The sequence below is a fragment of the Vulpes vulpes genome, unplaced genomic scaffold, assembly GCF_048418805.1.
Source record: "Vulpes vulpes isolate BD-2025 unplaced genomic scaffold, VulVul3 Bu000000624, whole genome shotgun sequence".
Lineage (NCBI taxonomy): Eukaryota > Metazoa > Chordata > Mammalia > Carnivora > Canidae > Vulpes > Vulpes vulpes.
This window is the reverse complement of record NW_027325676.1, coordinates 1-20,673: the sequence shown is the minus strand read 5'-3', so window position 1 is coordinate 20,673 and position 20,673 is coordinate 1. Positions and strand designations below refer to the sequence as shown.

General features: G+C 39.0%; 1 protein-coding gene across 1 annotated transcript; it reads left to right on the top strand.

The window, feature by feature from the left end:
* The first annotated feature begins 6,657 nt into the window (after nt 1-6,657).
* Nucleotides 6,658-16,185, top strand: LOC140596548 (rho GTPase-activating protein 20-like). The gene is made up of 5 exons (XM_072745115.1): nt 6,658-6,762; nt 7,284-7,473; nt 8,701-8,812; nt 12,700-12,876; nt 15,858-16,185. Exons 1-4 carry the CDS (start codon nt 6,728-6,730, stop codon nt 12,846-12,848), a joined length of 486 nt encoding a protein of 161 aa, XP_072601216.1. The 5' UTR covers nt 6,658-6,727; the 3' UTR covers nt 12,849-12,876; nt 15,858-16,185.
* The last annotated feature ends 4,488 nt before the right edge of the window (nt 16,186-20,673 follow it).

The window sequence follows — 20,673 nt, the reverse complement described above, 5'->3', positions numbered from 1 at the left end:
TTATCTGTTTTTCCAATGAATGAGAAATGAACCCCTTCCAAGACCCAGCTATTTCCATTTAAAGTTTTTTCCTTGGTCCCATATATTGATATTGGAGAAATCTTCCCACAATTTATCTCCTCTATCTTCAATGCCTACCATATCCTATGACCTACTTTTTGAATTGTAGTGTACTGTGTTGTGTTGTATACTTTTATATGGATAATAAAAATAATTCCATAACTCAGTAGGTTAGACAACCATTTCTTTGTTTATGATTCACATAACACTTCAGTGGAAGTTCATTTGATCAGTTCTGGTTTCAGCTGAGGTCACCTGTGCACTTGCAGGTAGCCTGCAGCTCCTATCGAGCTAACCTAGGTGTCTGTGTATTGGCGCTGGCTCTCAATTGGTCCCCATGTCTTCCATAAGGTAGCTTCTCCTCCTTTCATATGGTGGAGGAAGAGTTCCCAGAGGCAAGAGAGACTTTTCAAGAGTTAATGTGGGAGAGGACTGTGCAAAGGACCACGCCAAAGGATGTGGTTTTCTAGAGAAGGAGGCATTATTTCTTGAGACCACACATCATAAAATTCACATCAGCACCACTACAACACATATCCTTTCCTTCACTGGGATTTCATCCTCAGTTCTGTACACCAGCATTTCCAAAAGGGTATTCCAAGTAGGGTAGTAAGAATCTTTGAAATACTTTTTTTTTTACCTGAGATATTCCTTCCCTCATCCTGCTTCCTACCTTAAGCTGCCTTAAGAGACAATTAAATCACCTCCTCCCGGCATAGAAGCAAGAGGAGAATATGAGGAAAAGGGATCTTCATGTTGCTTATGAGTTTTACAGTGTTAGCTTTCTAGGAAACAGAAATGATTCATGGCATAGAGTAGAAGATTTGGGTGGCAATCTCACGGGAAAAAAGCCTAAAACCTTTGGTAGGTACATGGGATATCTGCACCATTTCCTGCATGGAAACCAAATGGAAGCAGAAAATCCTCACAGAATAGTGAGCTGACATGTCTAAGAACTATGGGGCCCTCTATGTCCATGCAGAGTTTCTAATACCTCAACATGGAACATGTATCTCCATCAGTCCCAGAATAGTATGGAAGAAATAAAAAGCCACTGGGTGTGAAAGACATGCCTCAGCAATAGGAGCACAGGCCATTTTCCCAGGACCAGAGAGCAGTTTGGACACCTCAGCACCTATTTATATACATCAATGACACAGAGCAATTAGATAAGTGGCACTTCACCATTTTACAACTTGTCCTGCACCAGAAGACTCCGGAACATAGACACACTCATGGGGACAATTAAGAAAACCTAAATCACTACCAGTCTCAGAACAGAGAATCAAACTAGGCATCAAGTGAGCTATTTAGAACTACAGAACTGTACATTTCTGAATCATGCCAGCGTGTAGACGGAGATTGCTATCAGTGCATATAGAATATAGGATCCATGCATTGTTTTCCCTTTCCCAGGAAAGGTTCCCTTGTGAAATAGGTCTAGGAAATTCTTACTTTCCTTTTGGAAGTCAAATGCCCCAGTTTTCTTCCACATATATTTCACATTATTCGACCCTTTTGAAGCGACCCCATTCCTTAATGATCCTGGGAACATTTATTGCCTTGTGCCGAATAGTATCTTATATATTTAGTTTAACTTGGTGTAGACAGCATCATTTACGTTAAAGTTGAGCAAACCAAAGCTTTAAAATGCTGAGCTTGCTAAGTGGCAGAACCAGGATGCTTCTGGTGCAGTGCTGGCCCCACATGAGTGGAGGTGCTGATGCACGTACTACATCCCAGAAAAGCCAAGTTGCCCGGTGTTTAAGGTTATTTGTTGAAATGTTCCTCATCTTTTTATCCTTCGACAGCTTGGCTCATCTGTTGACTCTTAAAGCAATCGGTTATTTAAGCAATGTTAAGGTATCTTCAAAGGGAAACATTCACTGCTGAGCAGTAGAAATTTGAACTCTGCTTTTCACTGCTGATCTCCTTTTCTTTGGAAAGTTCTTCCTTCAATAGGGAATGTTGAGTAGTTGAAAATCATCTCTGGAAACTGGTGGTCTATAAATGCATTCCTAACCTCTTATTGTTTTGCATTTTCTATGTTTTCTTTCAAGCCTTGTACTTGTGTGTAGGTGTATATATACATGTATGTTTGAGTGTGTGTGTGAGGAAGTGTGTTTCCACACTTCATTGTGGCTTAGGCTCTTTTCAGTAAATGTTAAACCTATTTAACCAAAAACATCATCTATGGGTGGGTTGGTGGGGTATGACAAGAGAACACAGCCACCACATAGCCAGCATGTGATGACTACTTCCCAAGGACCCTGACTGCAGAAAGTCGTCCTTGAAGATGGCCCAGAGCAGAGGAACCAGAGAAGTAGGGGTCAGGCAGATTGTGTCCTGAGAGGCAATTCCTTTGGATGGTAGAAACTTGAGCACTCAGAAAGCCAAGGAGAGAATCTGAGGCTGAGGGGAGCCTGGCTGTGAAAGCACAGGATTACCAAACTCAGCTTGATTTGCATACCAAAAACTTATAGCTTTTAAAATCAGAAAAAAATAAAAAATAAAAAAATAAAATCAGGTCTGATACCTGAACCCACTGATCACACCAGTAGAAAGCAAACATCTACAGTTTCAGCGCCTCCAGATCAGTGTAATGGCAGTAACTGATGGCCAAGGAAATAATCACCCTGAGTCTGATCAAGTCCCAGGTTTACCCATCAGTCTGAATGTTATTGGCAAGAACTCACCAATGCCATGAGGATGCTGTTAGCCAATATCAGAACGTGGAGAGCTCTGCACAAGAAATGACTCAGTTTCCCTCTTCTAGCCTATACAATGAACATGCTGTATAATGGCAATGGTGAAAATATGTCTAAGTGAATTAAAAAAACACTAATCTCCCTTCTTCCTTAGATTCAGACCAGAACACCAAGGAAAGCAGTGCTTTCACGAACTCGGCATTTTGCCACTGTGCTGGCACTTGCCAGAACAACCAGTGCAGAGCTGCACTGTCTGAAAAACCAGGACAGCTCTTTGGAGTTTCCCTCACGGATATCTTTCATAAGGACAACTTCCCCTTCCCAATACTGGTAGGTCTCAGTATGGTCTTTTATTGCCTTCCTGAGGAGAGAGACCTCGGCGAGGCCAAGTGTCCTCATGCAAACCTACCCACAAATGGAGAAATCATTAGACAGCACCTGGCTTTGGCTGAGAACCTTTGCTAGTGTCATTTGATTTACCTCCTACAGAGTCATGAGGCCAATACACAGAACGACGTTTTGTCCATTCCACTTCTTTCCACAGAGACCCATGTAGGCCTGTTCAGATCAGTCAAAATGGACTCTGTGTGCATGAATCATCTTCACATTCTGCTGTTGTCTTCCTGAACTCACAGTAGTCTCAGGTCTCCTTCAATGGAGTCTACTTAATCTAACAACTGAAAACATCTTACCTAAGCATAAAGACTCACCCTGAGGCATATATGAATCTGCTAATTCTAAAAGAGCATGTTAAATGACAGCCACAGAGTTTGGCCTGTGTTATCTGAAATCGGTATACTGAATTGTCGGTATGGAAACTGCGGAGTATCCAGGACCTCTGCAACCCTGCACTAGATTTGGGAATGTTATCCTAGGTGTGAAGAAATTAACCACGTTAGTTCCATGCTTGCTACTACCCCAGTCCTTGCATCACAGCAATTTTAGGGGGTAGCTATAACTGTCATCCTCCACACATTATAAATGGATTAGAAAGTTTTCAGTACAGTTCGCATGTGCCCCAGGTCACACAATAGATCAGAAGCAGAGTAGGTTTCTGAACCCTTGGTCCATCTGACTCCAGCCCTTATTATCTTTCTACACTGCAGGGAGAGGGCATGAAGATAGAGCAAAGGACGGTTGAAAGACTCATGAAGGGAATGTAATCAGAGAATAAGAGAGCATTTGAGCTTTTCTTTTAAAGAGGAAGGGAAATAGAGATAGTAGGATTGGAGGATACAATCACTTAAAGATGAATCAACTAATGGGAAATGAGTATAGAAAAGATTTCCATATATGGGGAAGTGCGTCTATGGAAGGGAATAATGAAAAAAGACTGATAAAGTAGGAGACCGGTGAGGATTCCACAAGACCTTGAATCACGGAAGCTTGATTTAAAAGTAAATTCAATGAAAAAATCTGATTTAAATAAGTGATTAAAAAGTTTCAGTGTATGACTGCAACGTGGATTTTGGGTAGAAACTATAGAGACACATTGACTAAAGAATCTAAATTGACTTTACTTCTGCAGCTCTAAAACTGTATACCATCCAATAGCCTAGCTCTTTCAAAAAGGAAGCAAGCTTTTGCTCTGGGCTTGAGATATGAAATGCCATATACTCTTCTTTTTTTCCTACATTATATGCTTTCCTTTATCAATCAAACAGTGTATGTTCTCATTCATTTGGGGAATATGAATAATAGTGAAAGGGAATATAAAGGAAGGGAGAAGAAATGTTGGGAAATATCAGGAAGGGAGACAGAACATAAAGACTCCTAACTCGGGGAAACGAACTAGGGGTGGTGGAGGGGGAGGAGGGCGGGTGTTGGAGGGGAATGGGTGACGGGCACTGAGGTGGACACTTGACGGGATGAGCACTGGGTGTTTTTCTGTATGTTGGTAAATTGAACACCAATAAAAATTAATTAAAAAAAAAAAAAAAGGACCACTCATGGAAGGCATCTTCAGACAATCAGCCAGTATAAAATCATGCAGAATCCTAAAAGAGAAACTAAATTCTAGGCACAGAGTGAACTTGAACAGTGAATCTGATCTTCTGGTAGCATGTGTTTTAAAGGTGGGGAAAGTTCTAGCTTTTTCCACATATTAGTTACTCAAGCTGTGATGGTGTCTTTCATTATGATTGCCCAAGAACCAACATAGGCATAACTGATTAAGAACTGGTCAGATGGAAAACACTTCATGAAATAAAAATTTAAGGAAGATACTGTAGAAGGAAAAAGCCCCTTTCATTAGAGATACTTTCTGTTTTCACCACACACCTCCCACCAGGTGACTCCATGCAAAATACTAGTACTAATGTGACTACTATAATAATAAGAAATTTCAAAATATACATTGACACATAACATTTACCAAAGAAAACATCCTGTTCCTGATGATTACCTCACCACACTCCTAATGAAGGCAGTTTCCAAAAGAAAAATCACATGAAAAATTTGAGAATAGATCTAGAAGTTCACAATAGTAAGCAAAAGTTTACTTTATGAGGAATACAAAAAGGCTCAGTGAGGCGACCAAATCATTCTTAGCCATCATTGTCTCCTGTTTCTTAGTGCCTTTTACTTTATAAGTCATGGAGGAAGGATTTCGCCATTTGTGTCTCCTTTCACCAGATCTTAGGTATCCTTTTGTTAATATTTGTGATGTCTAGCCCACCATCCAAGGTTATAATGACATGGTAACCAGCTCTAGCTACATGCCTCTTTTGATAAATCTAACTTTTGGAGTAGGTGCAGGAGACAAAAGTACTTTGGTATTCTGAAAATTCAGTAGAATGCCTCAAGAACTAGATTAATTTGGAAATTATACAGCTACATCACAGATATCCCATTCTATTGCTAAAATGGTAATGGAAAAAGAAGTGAGAACTAGAACAAAGAATTTAATCCATCTAGCTTGGCACTTGCTAACAGCTCTGAACAAAACTACGTGAAGGCAGTAATGATGGCACTCTTAGAACCAAGGTCATATGTGGTCCTTCCTTGTCACAAGTGGTCTTTCCTTGTCCCCCATTACTGTCCAACTATATGATAAATAGCAAAAGTCCCTGACCACTACTACACCGGGCTACAGTAAAACACACCAGTAAATATAGGCATCAAGACACAGGAGAAAGAATGATGATACATTAGGTACTCGAATAGCATGATAAGTGTTGCCCTCTTGAAGGTGCACACCTGCAATTGATGTTTCTAGCAAGGTTTAGTAGGGTCTTTTCTATTTCCGTGTTATAGGCACAGCCTAGGAGGATGGTGACCACGTGTGCATAGAGTTCTTAGACATTTCTGAAGCTTTCCCTACTTAAAGTTGACTAATCTTTGTGGAGGAACAGACTCTGCAACCTTGGCCTGAATAGTATGATGTCAAACTATCTGGAGAATTGGTCTACACTAGAAATGAATACATCCACAGGAACATCATGAGTTTGCCATTAGACCATCTACTTTTGTATAGTTAAGGAAAGGAAGAATGAAGCAATTATGAGAGTAGCTTTTGTAGTAGTTTGCAAAAAAGCACACAAGAGAGTAAGTGCCATATGATAGAAGGGAGCTTTGTCTTCCTTTCCACTGAAGCGTAGGCTCTGCTTTGATGCTTTCGTTTTTGTTGGAGAAAATCCACAACCTGCTTTTGCACGTGCAAGTCAATGGAGAGTATGAGGTGAACTCCGTGTGGGTCACAGTTCGGGTATCTAGGAAGAAATTAGGGACTGAACTGAAGTTTTGAACTAAGTGTTTTCTCTGTGATATTTCCAATATATATTTTGTATCATATATACCTATATATTTGTGTGTGTGTGTGTGTGTCTGCGTCTGTGTGAGTGTGTCTGTTTGCATGTATTGATTTATTTTTCTATCCACATAAGGATTTTCTTGAAAATATTGAAGGAAGTTTACTTTCATCGGAACTCTACGAAAAATGGCTTGGTGTTCTTGACGAAATGACCGAGGAGGAGAAAATAAATGCAGCCCAGAGGTAATGATGCAATAAGTACTGTACTCTGGTCATGGCTCAGAAATACAGCCAATATACTATTAGGAAAATATTGGCTTCCTTCTGGCCTCTTTGACCACTAAAACAATATTCAATGCCAAATAGTTTCAATTCTTCACACACATGGAGGCCAGTTTCAGAATACAGGCATGCCTTATGGCTATTATTGCTCTTCTCCAGACCTTATTAACGTGGTGGACTCCTTAGCCATTATACAACTTCTGTATATATGAAACTGGTAAACAAAAGTCAGTGGCCTAAAAGAGATGCCAGAGCATCAACAGTCTGTGGTATAACCTTCAGTTTGTCAATGATTTAAACAGAGTGGGTTATCTCAGAAATTGAATTCGGTAAAACATTTTTGTATACGTTCATGCCTGGAACTCTGCTACAGCAGGCTGTGTACTAGATCTAGAAAGATGTTCTGTGCTCTCCATCTCTATACTTCCAGCTGCTAAGTGCAATGACTTGCCTTATTCAAAAGTACATCTTTCTGACTTTAGGCTTCTAGCTCAGCTGCCAAATGTGAATGTTGTTGTCTTGCGATACCTTTTCGGAGTGCTACGCAACATTGAGCAAGAATCCTCACCCAACCAGATATCAGCTTATGATTTATCAGTGTGTATAGCCCCAAGCATTCTTTGTCCACCTAATTGTGGCAGCTTGGAATTGGAAGAGAACTTCATAAAAAAGGTAGGGAGAGCTCTCATATGTGTCCCCTGAGGTTTAGAATCCATGCTTTGAACCTGAAATGTGTAGTAGTCAATTGGATGGATCAGTTCTGAGAAGTGCACATCTTCATATGCTTCCTTGGAATTGCAGAGTTTGTTATCCTTCTCTGGTGGAATCTGGGAAGGGGTGTTGTTAAAGTGGGAAACGCAGGGCAGTTGAGTTGCTTCTTTCCCATCCAGGAGATTCAATACTAGACTGACTAAACAAAAGAGAGAGAAGAATGATGTAATATGGTAGAAAAGACCTGGGCTCCAGAGTTTGACAAGCCAAGGTCAGATCTCAGCCTTATCCTTGAGGCGGGAGCTTGTAACCTTGGGCAAAGCCATGGTTTCTTCATGACACAATGATAACAACCCCAGGCTTCCGTGGTCCTTACTGGCACATCCTAGGTGCCTCGGGCACTATGAGCACCCATGGCTCCAAACACATTGGCTTTGCTCTGCAAGTCTTGGCTCATTTAGAAAAATACTTGGCTACTGTTTTGCCTCCGCTACATCAGACAGAAACTAGAGAGATATTCCAGAACATCCTAATGAAGCCACACATGCCTAATAAGATGACAGCTTTTCCTCAAGCTCATGCCAAGAGCCAGCTTTAGGCAAAGCGAGACATGAGAAGGGACTTCGGTTAGAGAGACAGACATGTTTTCTCCCCAGCCCTGTGAGGTTTTACTCAAAAACAAAACAAAAGAAAACATAGAAAAAAAATCCACAGGACTATGCACTTTCCAAAAAATATTCTGCCCTATTTAAGAAATGGATTTCATAGGAATTTGTCTCTGCCCTATACATTTTAATCATATATTATACTAAGTTACATCCCAATATTTTCTGGAAGCAAATATTTACAAAATAAGTAAACTTTCAGAAGGTAGATTACTTTGAAAGCTATCCTAGTTTTAAGGTGTAACCATTGGTATCACAATATTAGCTATTAAATTATGCCACAAATTAGCACTTTAGCCCACTGACTAGTAGTATTTTAAAATCTGTACTCAAAGAACAATGGAAAGTATCACTCTATGTTATTTTATTAGAGAAATTGGGTTTCTATATATTTTTATCAACTCTGAATTTTTCATAGAAGTCTTTCACAGTTTTGGTTAGATCCAAGGTTTATAAACAAAATGTGACTTATAACTCTTCCATATGAAAAATAGCACCCCATTGTGTTCTTTTTGCATTACAGGCTTCTCTGATACAATTTTTGTATGAAAATTGTCTGACGATATTGGGTGAAGACATCACTTCTCTCATGGGAGATAATTCAAAGAGTTGTCATTACAATGAGAAGGCTGCAGGTACTGTGGATAATTTAATAAGCTTTAGGGAGACACAGACAGCAAGGTTGCCATGGGTCATGGCAGATACTTAACCCTGTTCTGGAGCCCAGAGCATCCCCAGGGCAATGATTCCCAGCTGCTCCTTCTTCTGAAGGCTGGCTAGCAGGTCAAGGGAGGTTTCACACACTGGAGACCCACGAAAGCATAGAAACTCCAAGACGTTTTTGGCAGTATTAGGAGATAGCATGGTATGATACAGTGTTTGGGGATTTTTTAAAACACAATTTTAAATGGATCCCACATCTATATTGTATTATATATGTAGGTAAGCATATAATGCATAATTCTTTATTTCTAGTAATAATATATAAATGTGCTCTAGTTGAAACCATAGCACGGGACTTTTATTCCTGCTCCATCCTCTTTATGATCAGTGGCTCTTGAGGCACCACAGGATTCCAGTGCTCTTTAAAATAAGTTGAAAAGAACCAGCATCATTGAGAGAAAAGGACTTGACTTGATGTCAAACAACCTCCCCACGGTACAAATTCCAGTGCCCCCATTTATCAGCTATAGGACCTTTGGCCAATTACTCTAGCTCCGTATCACTTTATTCATGCCTAAAATGTGGATAAAAATAATGTCTAAATCTTAGAAATGTTGTCAAGTTTCAATAAGATAAAGGGTGTAAAACACATTTCTAAAACGTAATTAATAGAACTAGGAGAAGTTCCCCTGAGACTAGTGCGAGTATTATTGGAGCCTAGCAAATCACAGCTCACTGGTATCACCCCATTTTTTGTAAATGAAGTTTAGATTCAGAACCTGGAAACACATATCATCAATCCCTCCATACTTTTGACATGTCTTCGTTTTACGACATATACCTCATTGTGTTGAGGGAAGCTTTTGGATAATCCGTGTCATCAGGAATTAAGATGAGTCTAGTACCATGTCTGAGAATATGCTGGTGCAAGACAAGTGTTTGTTTTTCATGTCGTCAGTGACAGAAAATCAAACTGTTGAATCCAAGCCAGTGAGAGTGATAGTGATTTCCAGAAGAGCACAACTGCAGAATGCTACCAAGTCCCCATGTGGTCCATCCACCTACATGTCTACAGTTTAGTAAGGCACTGAAGACTGGACTCCATAATGACCCTTGACACTTCCTCTTTATCTGTTTTTCCAATGAATGAGAAATGAACCCCTTCCAAGACCCAGCTATTTCCATTTAAAGTTTTTTCCTTGGTCCCATATATTCATATTGGAGAAATCTTCCCACAATTTATCTCCTCTATCTTCAATGCCTACCATATCCTATGACCTACTTTTTGAATTGTAGTGTACTGTGTTGTGTTGTATACTTTTATATGGATAATAAAAATCATTCCATAGCTCAGTAGGTTAGACAACCATTTCTTTGTTTATGATTCACATAACACTTCAGTGGAAGCTCATTTGAACAGTTCTGGTTTCAGGTGTGGTCACCTGTGCACTTGCAGGTAGCCTGCAGCTCCTGTCGACCTAACCTAGGTGTCTGTGTATTGGCGCTGGCTCTCAATTGGTCCCCATGTCTTCCATAAGGTAGCTTCTTCTCCTTTCATATGGTGGAGGAAGAGTTCCCAGAAGCAAGAGGGACTTTTCAAGAGTTAATGTGCGAGAGGACTGTGCAAAGGACCACGCCAAAGGTGTTGGTTTACAAGTCGAGAGGTCATTATTTCTTGAGACCACACATCATAAAACTCATGGCATCACCACTACCACACATATCCTTTTCTTCACTGGCTTCTCATTCTCAGTTCTGTGCACCAGCATTTCCTAAGGGGTATTCCAAGTAGGGTCAGAAGAACCTTTGAAATACTAACTAATTTTTTTACCTCAGGTATTCCTTCCCTCATCCTTCTTCTTGTCTTAAGCTGACTTAAGAGGCAACTGAATCACCTCCTCAGGGCATACAGGCAAGAGGAGAATATGGGGAAAAGGGATCCCCATGTTGCTTATGAGATTTACAGATTTAGCTTTCTAGGAAACAAAAATGATTTGTGGCATAGAGTAGAAGATTTAGGTGGCAATCTCATGGGACAAGCCAAAACCACAAGGTTGGTATATGGGATATCTGCATCTTTCCCTGGATAGATACCAAAAGGAAGCAGAAATTCCTCACAGAATAGCAAGCTGACATGTCTAAGAAAGATGGGGCACTCTATGTCCATGCAGTTTCTTATACCTCAACATGGAACAGATCAGTTAGTAAAAGTATCTCCATCAGTCCCAGAATACTTGGAAGAAATCGAAAGCCACTGGGTGTGAGAGACATGCCTCAGCAACAGGAGTACACACCAATTTCCCAGGACCAGAGAGCTGTTTGGACACCTCAGCGGCTATTAGTGTACATCAATGACACAGAGCAACCAGATAAGTGGCACCTCACCATTTTACAACCTGTCCTGCACCAGAAGACTCCGGAACATAGACACACTCATGGGGGCAATTAAGAAAACCTAAATCACTATCAGTCTTGGAACAGAGAATCAAACTAGTCATCAAGTGAGCTATTTAGAGCTACAGAACTGTACATTTCTGAGTCATGCCAGTGTATAGACGGAGATTGCCATCAGTGCATATAGAATATATGATCCATGCGTTGTTTTCCCTTTCCCAGGAACGGTTCCCTTGTTAAACAGGTCTAGGAAATTCTTACTTTCCTTTTGGAAGTCAAATGCCCCAGTTTTCTTCCACATATATTTGACATTATTCCACCCTTTTGAAGTGACCCCTTTAATTAATCATCCTGGGAACATTTATTACCTTGTGCATAGTAGTGGCCAGGTGTTTATGGTTATTTGGTGAAATGTTCCTCATCTGTTTATCCTTTGACACCTTGGCTCATCTGCTGACTCTTAAAGAATTCAGTTATTTAAGCAATGTTAAGGTATCTTCAAAGTGAAACATTCACAGCTGAGCAGTAGAAACTTTGAACTCAGCTTCTCACAGCTGATCACCTTTTCTTTGGAAAGTTCTTCCTTCAATAGGGAATGTTGAGTAATTAAAAATCATCTCTGGAAGCTGTTGGTCAATAAATGCATTCATAAAGTCAGGATACCTTATTTTCCTTATTCTATGTTCTCTTTCAAGCCTTGTGCTTGTGTGTAGGTGTATATATACATGTATGTTTGAGTGTGTGTGTGAGGAAGTGTTTCCACACTTCATTGTGGTTTAGGCTCTTTTCAGTAAATGTTAAACCTATTTAACTGAAAACATCATCTCTGGGTGGGTTGGAGTGGTATCACAAGGGAACACAGCCACCACATAGCCAGCATGTAATGACTACTTCCCAAGGACCCTGACTGCAGAAAGTCATCCTTGAAGATGGCCCAGAGCAGAGGAACAGAGAAGTAGGGTCAGCAAGTTTGTTTGTTTCCAGAGAGGCAGATCCTTTGGATGGTAGAACTTGAGCACTCAGAAAGCCAAAGAGGAAATCTGAGGCTGAGGGGAGACTGGCTGTGAAAGCAGAGGATCACCACACTCAGTTTGACTTCGTACCAAATCCTTCTAGCCTTTAAAATCAGATCTGACACCTGAACCCACTGATCACTCCAGTAGAAAACAAACATCTCCAGGCTCAGTGTCTCCTGTTGCATTGCAAAGACAGTAACTGATGGCACAGGAAATACTGACCTTCAATCTGATCGAGTCTCTAGGTTTAACCATCAGTCTGAAGGATATGAGGAAGAACTCTTCAACACCATAACGATGGTATTAGCCAACAGCACAACGTGGAGAGTTGTACCCAACAAATGACTCCGTTTCCCTCCTCTAGCCACTACAATGAACACGCTCTAGAATGGCAATGGTGAAAATAAGGCTAAGTGAATGAAAATACACTAACCTCCCTTCTTCCTTAGATTCAGGCCAGAAGACCATTAAAAGAAGTCTTTTCAGAAGGTTAGCCTCTTGGTGCTGCGGTGCTACTTGCTGCAACAACAAGTGCACACCTGAGCCTTCTGCAGATCCCAGACAGCGCTTTGGAGTTCCCTCTCATGGATATCTGTAGTAATGACAACTTGCCCTTCCCAATTCTGGTAGGTCTCAGTTTGGTCTTTTATTGCCTTCCTGAGGAGGGGGACCTCGGAGAGGCCAAGTGTTCTCATGCAAACTTACCCCAAATGGGGAAACCTATAGACAGCCCCTGGCTGTGGCTGAGAAGCTTTGGTAGTGTCATTTGATTTATCTATTGCAGAGTCATGAGGCCAATACAGCAGGACAACTTTTTGTCCATTCCACTTTTTTCCAGAGACCCACGTAGGCCTGTTCAGATCAGTCAAAATGGACTCTGTGCATGAATCATCTTCACATTTTCCCATTGCCTTCTGAACTCACAGTAGTCTCCAGTCTCTTTCAACTGAGTCTACCTAATCTAACAACTGAAAACATCTTACCTAAGACTAAAGACACATCCTGTGCCAAATATGAATCCATGAATCCTAACAGAATATGTTAAATGACAGTCACAGAGGCATCTTCAAAAAATCAGCCAATATAAAATCATGCAGAATCCTAAAGCAGAAACTAAATTCTGGGGACAGAGTTAACTTGGACTGAGCAATTCATTTCTTAATTTTGAAGAGAAGATCCTGAGAATACTGATAAACTGTAAAAGGATAATTGCATAATCTAGAATGAATGACAGGCAATTAGGTGTTCCCCATTGGCCTTTACCATACCTGGGAGTAAGGTGTGTGTAATCATTAGTTAATATGCACTTAGTGATACAGTTAAGGTTTAACATGTCTAAAAGTAAAACAAAGGTACTTAGAATGACTATCTGACTTTATTCCAGAAAGAAAGTTACTCACAGGCTACCAGTATAAGAAAGCTAATTCTCATAATTGGTGGATCAATTACCATGATGAATCTCTCTCTCTCTCTCTCTCTCTCTCTCTCTCTCTCTCTAATAAGACTCAGTTTTTATTCATACGAGGAACATGTAAGAATTTGGTGAATGGAATATATATCAGTACAAGAAACCAGCTTTTTTTTTCAGAGAGCACTGAACAATGCCTTTTATATTTTTCTGTAATTCTTTCTATGCTAGTCGAATGGGCCAATAAATACTCTGAAGATTTATAGTGGATGGTGAGTCTTTTCCAGTTTTGTTTTGTTTTACTTACCCATAGCATAACTGGTGCTACGAACAAATTGGTTTCTTCGTAGTCTTGGGCCTCAATGTCAGTATTAATTTAGTTGGCTTGCTCTTTTAAAGAATGAAGTCATTCCTTTGTCAAATAAAAGAAACAAGTAGAAAAACCAAATTGCCAAAGGAAAATTGTAATTTCTTAAAGTGGATAAAGAGAAACTGCTTTATAAGAATGGGAGGTTTTCCAAAATGTAAAAGTGTAAAACTAGTTGGGGAAAAAAAAAACATAACAAAGCAACATCATCCTCAGGATAATAATTATCTCTGGGCAAGGAAAGACCAGGATTAGGAGAAAGGAGAAAGAAAGAAACTCCAAGCACACATACATCAATTTAAATTCTTGGAAGATTTCAAAATGCTTACACTTCACCATGTGCTTCATACTAATGAAGAACATGTTGTAGGTAACTTGATCATATAAATATCTACCACATACCCATGCACACACAAACGCACACATTGAATTGTATATGTAAACATACAAAATACTGTTTAATGAATAAGTAAATAAACGACAGAAATTTTAAGATTTTGTATTTATTCATAAGAGACCGATAGAGAGGCAGAGACACAGACAGAGGGAGAAGCAGGCTCCTCACAGGCAGCCAGATGCGGGACTCGATCCCCAGACCAGGATCACACCCTGAGCCAAAGGCAGGCAGATGCTCAATCGCTGAGTCACCCAGAGGTCCCTAAAAAACAGAATTTCTGATCATTCAGCAATTTTGTCTGTGATTCCTCTGTATTGATGATCTGGTTCACTCAGTCCAAGTGGCTGAACAGTAGTATTCCATTATATGATGATACATTTATGTGTGGGCACATCTAGTCAAACTTTCTAGAGGCTTACCTAGTTTATTAGCTTTCAAAGAAATTGATTTTTTAAATCATCTCCATAAATGTTTTTCCTAGGCTCTTTGTGTTTTGTTTTTATAATTCTGTTGCTTCAACTTTCTTACTCTTTTGATTTCTTCATCTAGCTTCTTGGATTAAATGCTAGCTGATTGTAGTAAATATATTTAAGACTATTCAGAACTTCTAAGTATTGCTTTAGCTATACCTCACAAATTTATTTTTCATATTTTAGTTTGTTGATAAAGCCATTACAGTTTATGATTTTCCTTGTGAAGTCTTTTTTAACCTAGTCATTATTTAAGCATTTGGGTTTTTTTTTTTTCAGATTTTCTAACCTGTAGGATTTTAATTACTAGTTGTAATAGTTCATTTCTAATTAAACTGCACTGTAATCAGATAATATGGTTTGAATAACTATGACTCTTTGTGACTGAGAGTGTACAGTTGATTTTATAAATATTTAAAATGTTGCATGCATGCTTTAGGAGAATGTCTATTCTCTGTTGTATCCTCTTTTGAGTGCAGGGATATGTAAACTCACAATTATGTCATACGTGTTACTCAAATTCTCTATATATTCTCCGAATGTGCAGTTTCTGAGAGAGGTGTTAAATTTTGCCACTATGCTTCTCTGAGCTTTTCACTTTTATTTTGTAATTCTGAGTTGTCGTAGTTGCTGGCTTTTGGTGTTTTATGGTTTAAGTCTATATTATTAGGCACATACAAATTTATAATTTCTATAGCCTTTTCATGAATTATATATTATAGCTTATTTGGTTTATTCACATTAATGCTTCAACTTCATATTCGACTTTGACAGATACTGTTGCACTAGCGTTTTTTTTTTGTTGTTTTTTTTTTTTTGGTTCATATATGCTTAGTCTATTTCTTTTTTTCCCTTTTTATATTTTCTGTTTTAGGTTGTGTGTGTAGCAGTGTCTCCTGTAAGCAGCATATAACTGATTTTTTTATATCCACACTGATAATTTATTTTTTTTTTATTTATGATAGTCACAGAGAGAGAGAGAGGCAGAGACACAGGCAGAGAGAGAAGCAGGCTCCATGCACCGGGAACCCGATGTGGGATTCGATCCCAGGTCTCCAGGACCGCGCCCTGGGCCAAAGGCAGGCGCCAAGCCACTTCGCCACCCAGGGATCCCCACACTGATAATTTCTGATGTTTATTAAAGCGATTTAATCTATTACATTTATTGTCATTATAGTGTATTTCGAGTTATACTGACAAACCGTATTTTGTGTTTCTTTTTCATTGAAGATTCCTCCTGGTTCTTTTTTTCTTCTTTCCTAAGTTTTGTTAGATTCATAAATCATATTTTTGTATCCTCTGTGTCAATTTTTATTTATATTAGAATTTCTCAGCTATTATGTCTTTGACCACTTTGTTCCAATATTCCTCTATTATCTTTTACAAGAATCCATTAAAATTTTCTGAAACAATGATTCTCAAAGAACACTCGATACGAACAACCTTTTCACTTTTTCTCTTTGTACTGCATCCTGGGTAAAATTCTCAGTTCTTTTTTCCAGTTTATTAATTCCTTAACCTTGGTCATTCTAGAGTTTATTCTTTTACTTTCCTATTTTTTCTTTTCTCCACACCTATATGTTTTCTGGGATTACTAATCAGATCTTTTTCCTATTCATACAATTTTATATTTTTTCAGTAAAGATCATTTCAGGGGCATGTGAGTAGCTCAGTCAGTTGAGTATACAATTCTTGATTTTGGCTCAGGTCATGAGATGGAGCCCCCACATGGGGCTCCTCACTGGGCGGGGAGTCTGCTTGAGATACCTTCTCTTCTTCTCTCCTTCCCTGCTCTCTCTTGCTCATGTGCTCTCTCTTAATTAAATGAAAATCTTTAAAAAGTTCATTTCATTCATTTTCCCCTCTGATTTTGGTACCAAGAAGTAGGTCTTACTGTGACAAATACCTAAAAATGCCAAAGCAGCTTTAGAACTGGGTAAGGGGGAAGGCTGTAGAAGTTTGGAGGGCCACACTGGGAAAAGCCCCATTGCTGTGAAGGAACTATTGGTAGAAATAATAGATGTTGAAGGCGATTCTGGTAAGAGTTCAGAAATAAAATCAAGAGCTTCAGGGATAGACTGTATCTTTTAGAGAATACATAACTAATCAGAAACAGATTGTTCAAAACATGGATGTTGAAGATCTTTCTGTGAGATCTCAGATGGAAATAAGGAACGTGTTATTGGAAACCATAAACAAGGAGAACCTTGTCATGAAATGGCAGAAACTTGGCTTAACGAGTGTTCTAGTATTTTGTGGAAGTTTGAACTTGGAAGCAATAAAATCAGAGATTTATCTGAGTAGATTGCTCAGGAAAGTTTTAAAGGAGCTTGTTTCTTCCTGACTGCTTATACTAAAATGCAAGAAGAGAGAAATGAGTTGATGAAGGTATTAAGCAAAAAGAAGTCAGGACTCAAAGATGTGGAAAATTCTCAAGTTTCCTAATTTCTCAGTTTGTCATTTCTGCTCTAGCACTTGTGCTCATGCTCTTGCTATCCCTAGACAGTTCCCTTCTTGTCCTCTTCCCATCCATGTCCGACCTATAGAGTCAGCTTCCCAACAAAGTCTGTCTTGATTTGTTCAGTCATGTTGGCATTTTCTCTTGTGAATTTCTGTAACCTTATAATCATTTTCCTGTGATTTTTGTGACATGTAGTCTTTAAGGCACGTTTCATTTTGTAATTTTACATTTTCTGAAATTGAAATTTCAATTTTACTCTCTTGTCTGTGTGTATATCTATATCTTTTTCAGCAATTCTCTGTTTACCCATCAAATGCTTTTTATGGATAACACATATGTAATCCACGGGTTCTAGAATATGAGGAAATAGAAAATGTGACTGCTGAATGGTTCTCAGGTGGTTCTACATGGCACGTACAAGAGCAGGGCTAGAGCAGTGGGAAATTTAAGCAAACCAGTGGAGCCTTGCTCTGGTCACTCCACAGCCTTGAACAAGCAGCTCAACTCTTTTTTTATACTTTTTGCTTTATTACTTCATTTTTGGATCTGAGCAAAAAGTTTTGTGAACCCAAAAATATTGGTATAAATGTGTAGTATGTTTTAGCTTTGTCTCTCTTAGGAGAACACAGGCTTCTGCTCCCAAAGAGACTGGCACAGTTATGTCTAGATAATTGGGTCAGCTTATTCTTGATTGGTTTGTGTGCAAACATGCAGACTACATCCATAGTCATCACTCCTCTTAATCTTTCAAACATCTCTGTGCCAATCTCCTAAATGTTAGTTCCCTTCTAACATTTTCTTTAAAAAATGGTGCCTCAGGCCTCCCAGAATGAACACAAATTTTATAGCATTAATGGTTCTTTGCAGACAGCAACTTTTAGATTTCTTTCCAAAGCACATTAATGGGTGTTAAGAAAATCTGTAAATGGCTATAATTTAAGAAGAAAGTATTATCCTTAAGAGAAGATTAGAATTTGGAGGGAAAAACAACCACAATTTTTATCTAGAAACTTTTTATCTTCTCCCTCTGCCCCTTCTCCTGCATGCTCTCAATCAATCAATCAATCAATCATTCAATAAAATCTTTATTTCAAAAGAGGAAATGGGCTCACACAATTGTGGAGTCTGGCAAGTCTCAAATCTATAGGGCAAGCTTGCAGGCTAGAAATTCAGGTAAGAATTGATGTTATAGTCTTGAGCCCAAATTGCACAGGCAAATGAGACATTCAGGCAAGGTTTCTATGGCACAGTCTTGAGGCTGAATTCCTTCTTCTATTGGAAACTGGTCTTTGCTCTTAAGGCCTTCAACTGTTTGGATGATGCCCCCCACCGACACACACACACTACGGAATGTAATCTGCTTTACTCAAAGCCTACTAATTTAAATCTTATTCACATCTAATATATTCACAGTAACGTCTACACTAGTTCTTGACCAAACTATTGGGCACCATAGCATAACCACAATAACACATAAAATTAACCATCACGGTGTGTCATTGTCTATTAGGCTCTGTTTTCTACCTCTTTTCCTCACTCAGCTCTACTTCATTTCACCTTACTCCACCAAATAAAATGCAATATGATTTCAGCTTTGTAAGGGTCTCCAATCTGCTACAGACCTAAAACCTCTGAACTAATCAGGAGTTCAAAGAGCTCTCTAGATGACACAGCCACAAAGACCAAATTCCCAACAGCTTTGTGTATCAGAGGTTTTCCTGCATGGTAGGTTTGGTGGAAGAGACAATGAGTGAAAAAAGCAAATGTCTATGAGGCAGGCTGATCTCAAAATGTTAATACACATTTGCCACTGAATTCACATCATGGATGGTGTATCATTTGTGTCATTATTGCTCGAAGTAAATTTTCTTGAAGTCTTTAAACCTGTACCCTGATACATATGTCAAGACTGATGGAGAGTCGCTAGGTAAGGGTGGATCTGAGCTGCTCTTTCATTCTGTATTTGGAATCTCAGCAGTCATCTCCTGGATTTTTTTTAGAGCAGAACTGATACAGCATCAGGGGCATTTCAAACTCTCGAAATGACATTTGAAAGCATTCAAATGAATGCAAGTAGCTGCATAAAGTAAGCACTAAAACGTGAGATTAACTATTGCTATGCTTCATGAGCCCTTTCACGTTTTTCTTCTAGCACCGTGGTAATAATAAAACTTAATCGTAGCAGCCTTGGCAGTTTAAAAACAGCACATATGTATTTCCACATTTGATTCTTCCTCCAAATAGCACCATGGACAAATATTGTTCGACAGATATGAAACTGGGGGCTCAGAATTCAGATTTCACTTGCGGAAAACAAATAGCAAATACTGGGTCAGAAGTAGATCACAGCTTTATCCACTATATCATCTCGTCTGTTAAACATTCTCAATTGCTGTTCTGGGAAATAAAAATCATTATGTTTCCAAAGTAAATTATGAACCAACAGCTCCGAACGACTTGTGTTAGAGGTAACAGTTCTTACACAAGAAAAAAAAAAGCAACTATTTGTGGCATTACCATGAAAGTCTCTTACTGTGAACTGTCAGAGAAAAAAATTAAATTTACAAGACTCTCATTGATTTAAAATGTAACATAAAAAAACTAGAAGAAAAAAGAAATGGTGTTTTGTGTTATGATAATGAAGTAATTTTCTTTTGTGTCTGGTAATTGCATTGGAAAACATTTTTAAAAAATAAGTACAACTCACACTTAACTACATCTTTGAAGAAGTAGAGGAAGGAGGATATTCATTCAGAGGATCAGCTTGACCTTTGCTTCTTTCACAGAGATCAAAAGACTTACTCTTATTTGGGAGGGAAAAGCAGAATTCCATTAGGACTGAGATGAAGGATGCTGGGAGCAGAGTAGCTGCCTTCTCAGTGCTTCCTAATTGGGTATCCTATCTCCAGAAGATACTCTTAATGGATTCTTCAAAATCTTAATTCCAGTAATTAAGCCATTTAGACATTGGAAGGATGTTAAACAGAGTCCAGTAAGAGCAACAGGATTCAAAGTCACTGCAAATGACTAGAGTGGCAAAGAGATAAATGGATTGGAAAACAGGAAACTTTTTTCCTGGCCCTCTAAAGTTAATCTGCAGTGCCTCAAATGAGTTCATTTATCATTCATGGGCCAGATAATAGGTCTCAGAAATCTCAGAACTGGTTCTCTCTATATAAATCCATCCTTTGTTTTAGAAACAAATCCTAATTTTTCCCATTCTGTCCTCATCAGCATGCTGACTTCCAAGCCCAGCCCAACTCAGAATTTGTGGACTTCAGTGTAGTTAGGGGCCCGAATAATATGACAAAATGTTCTTA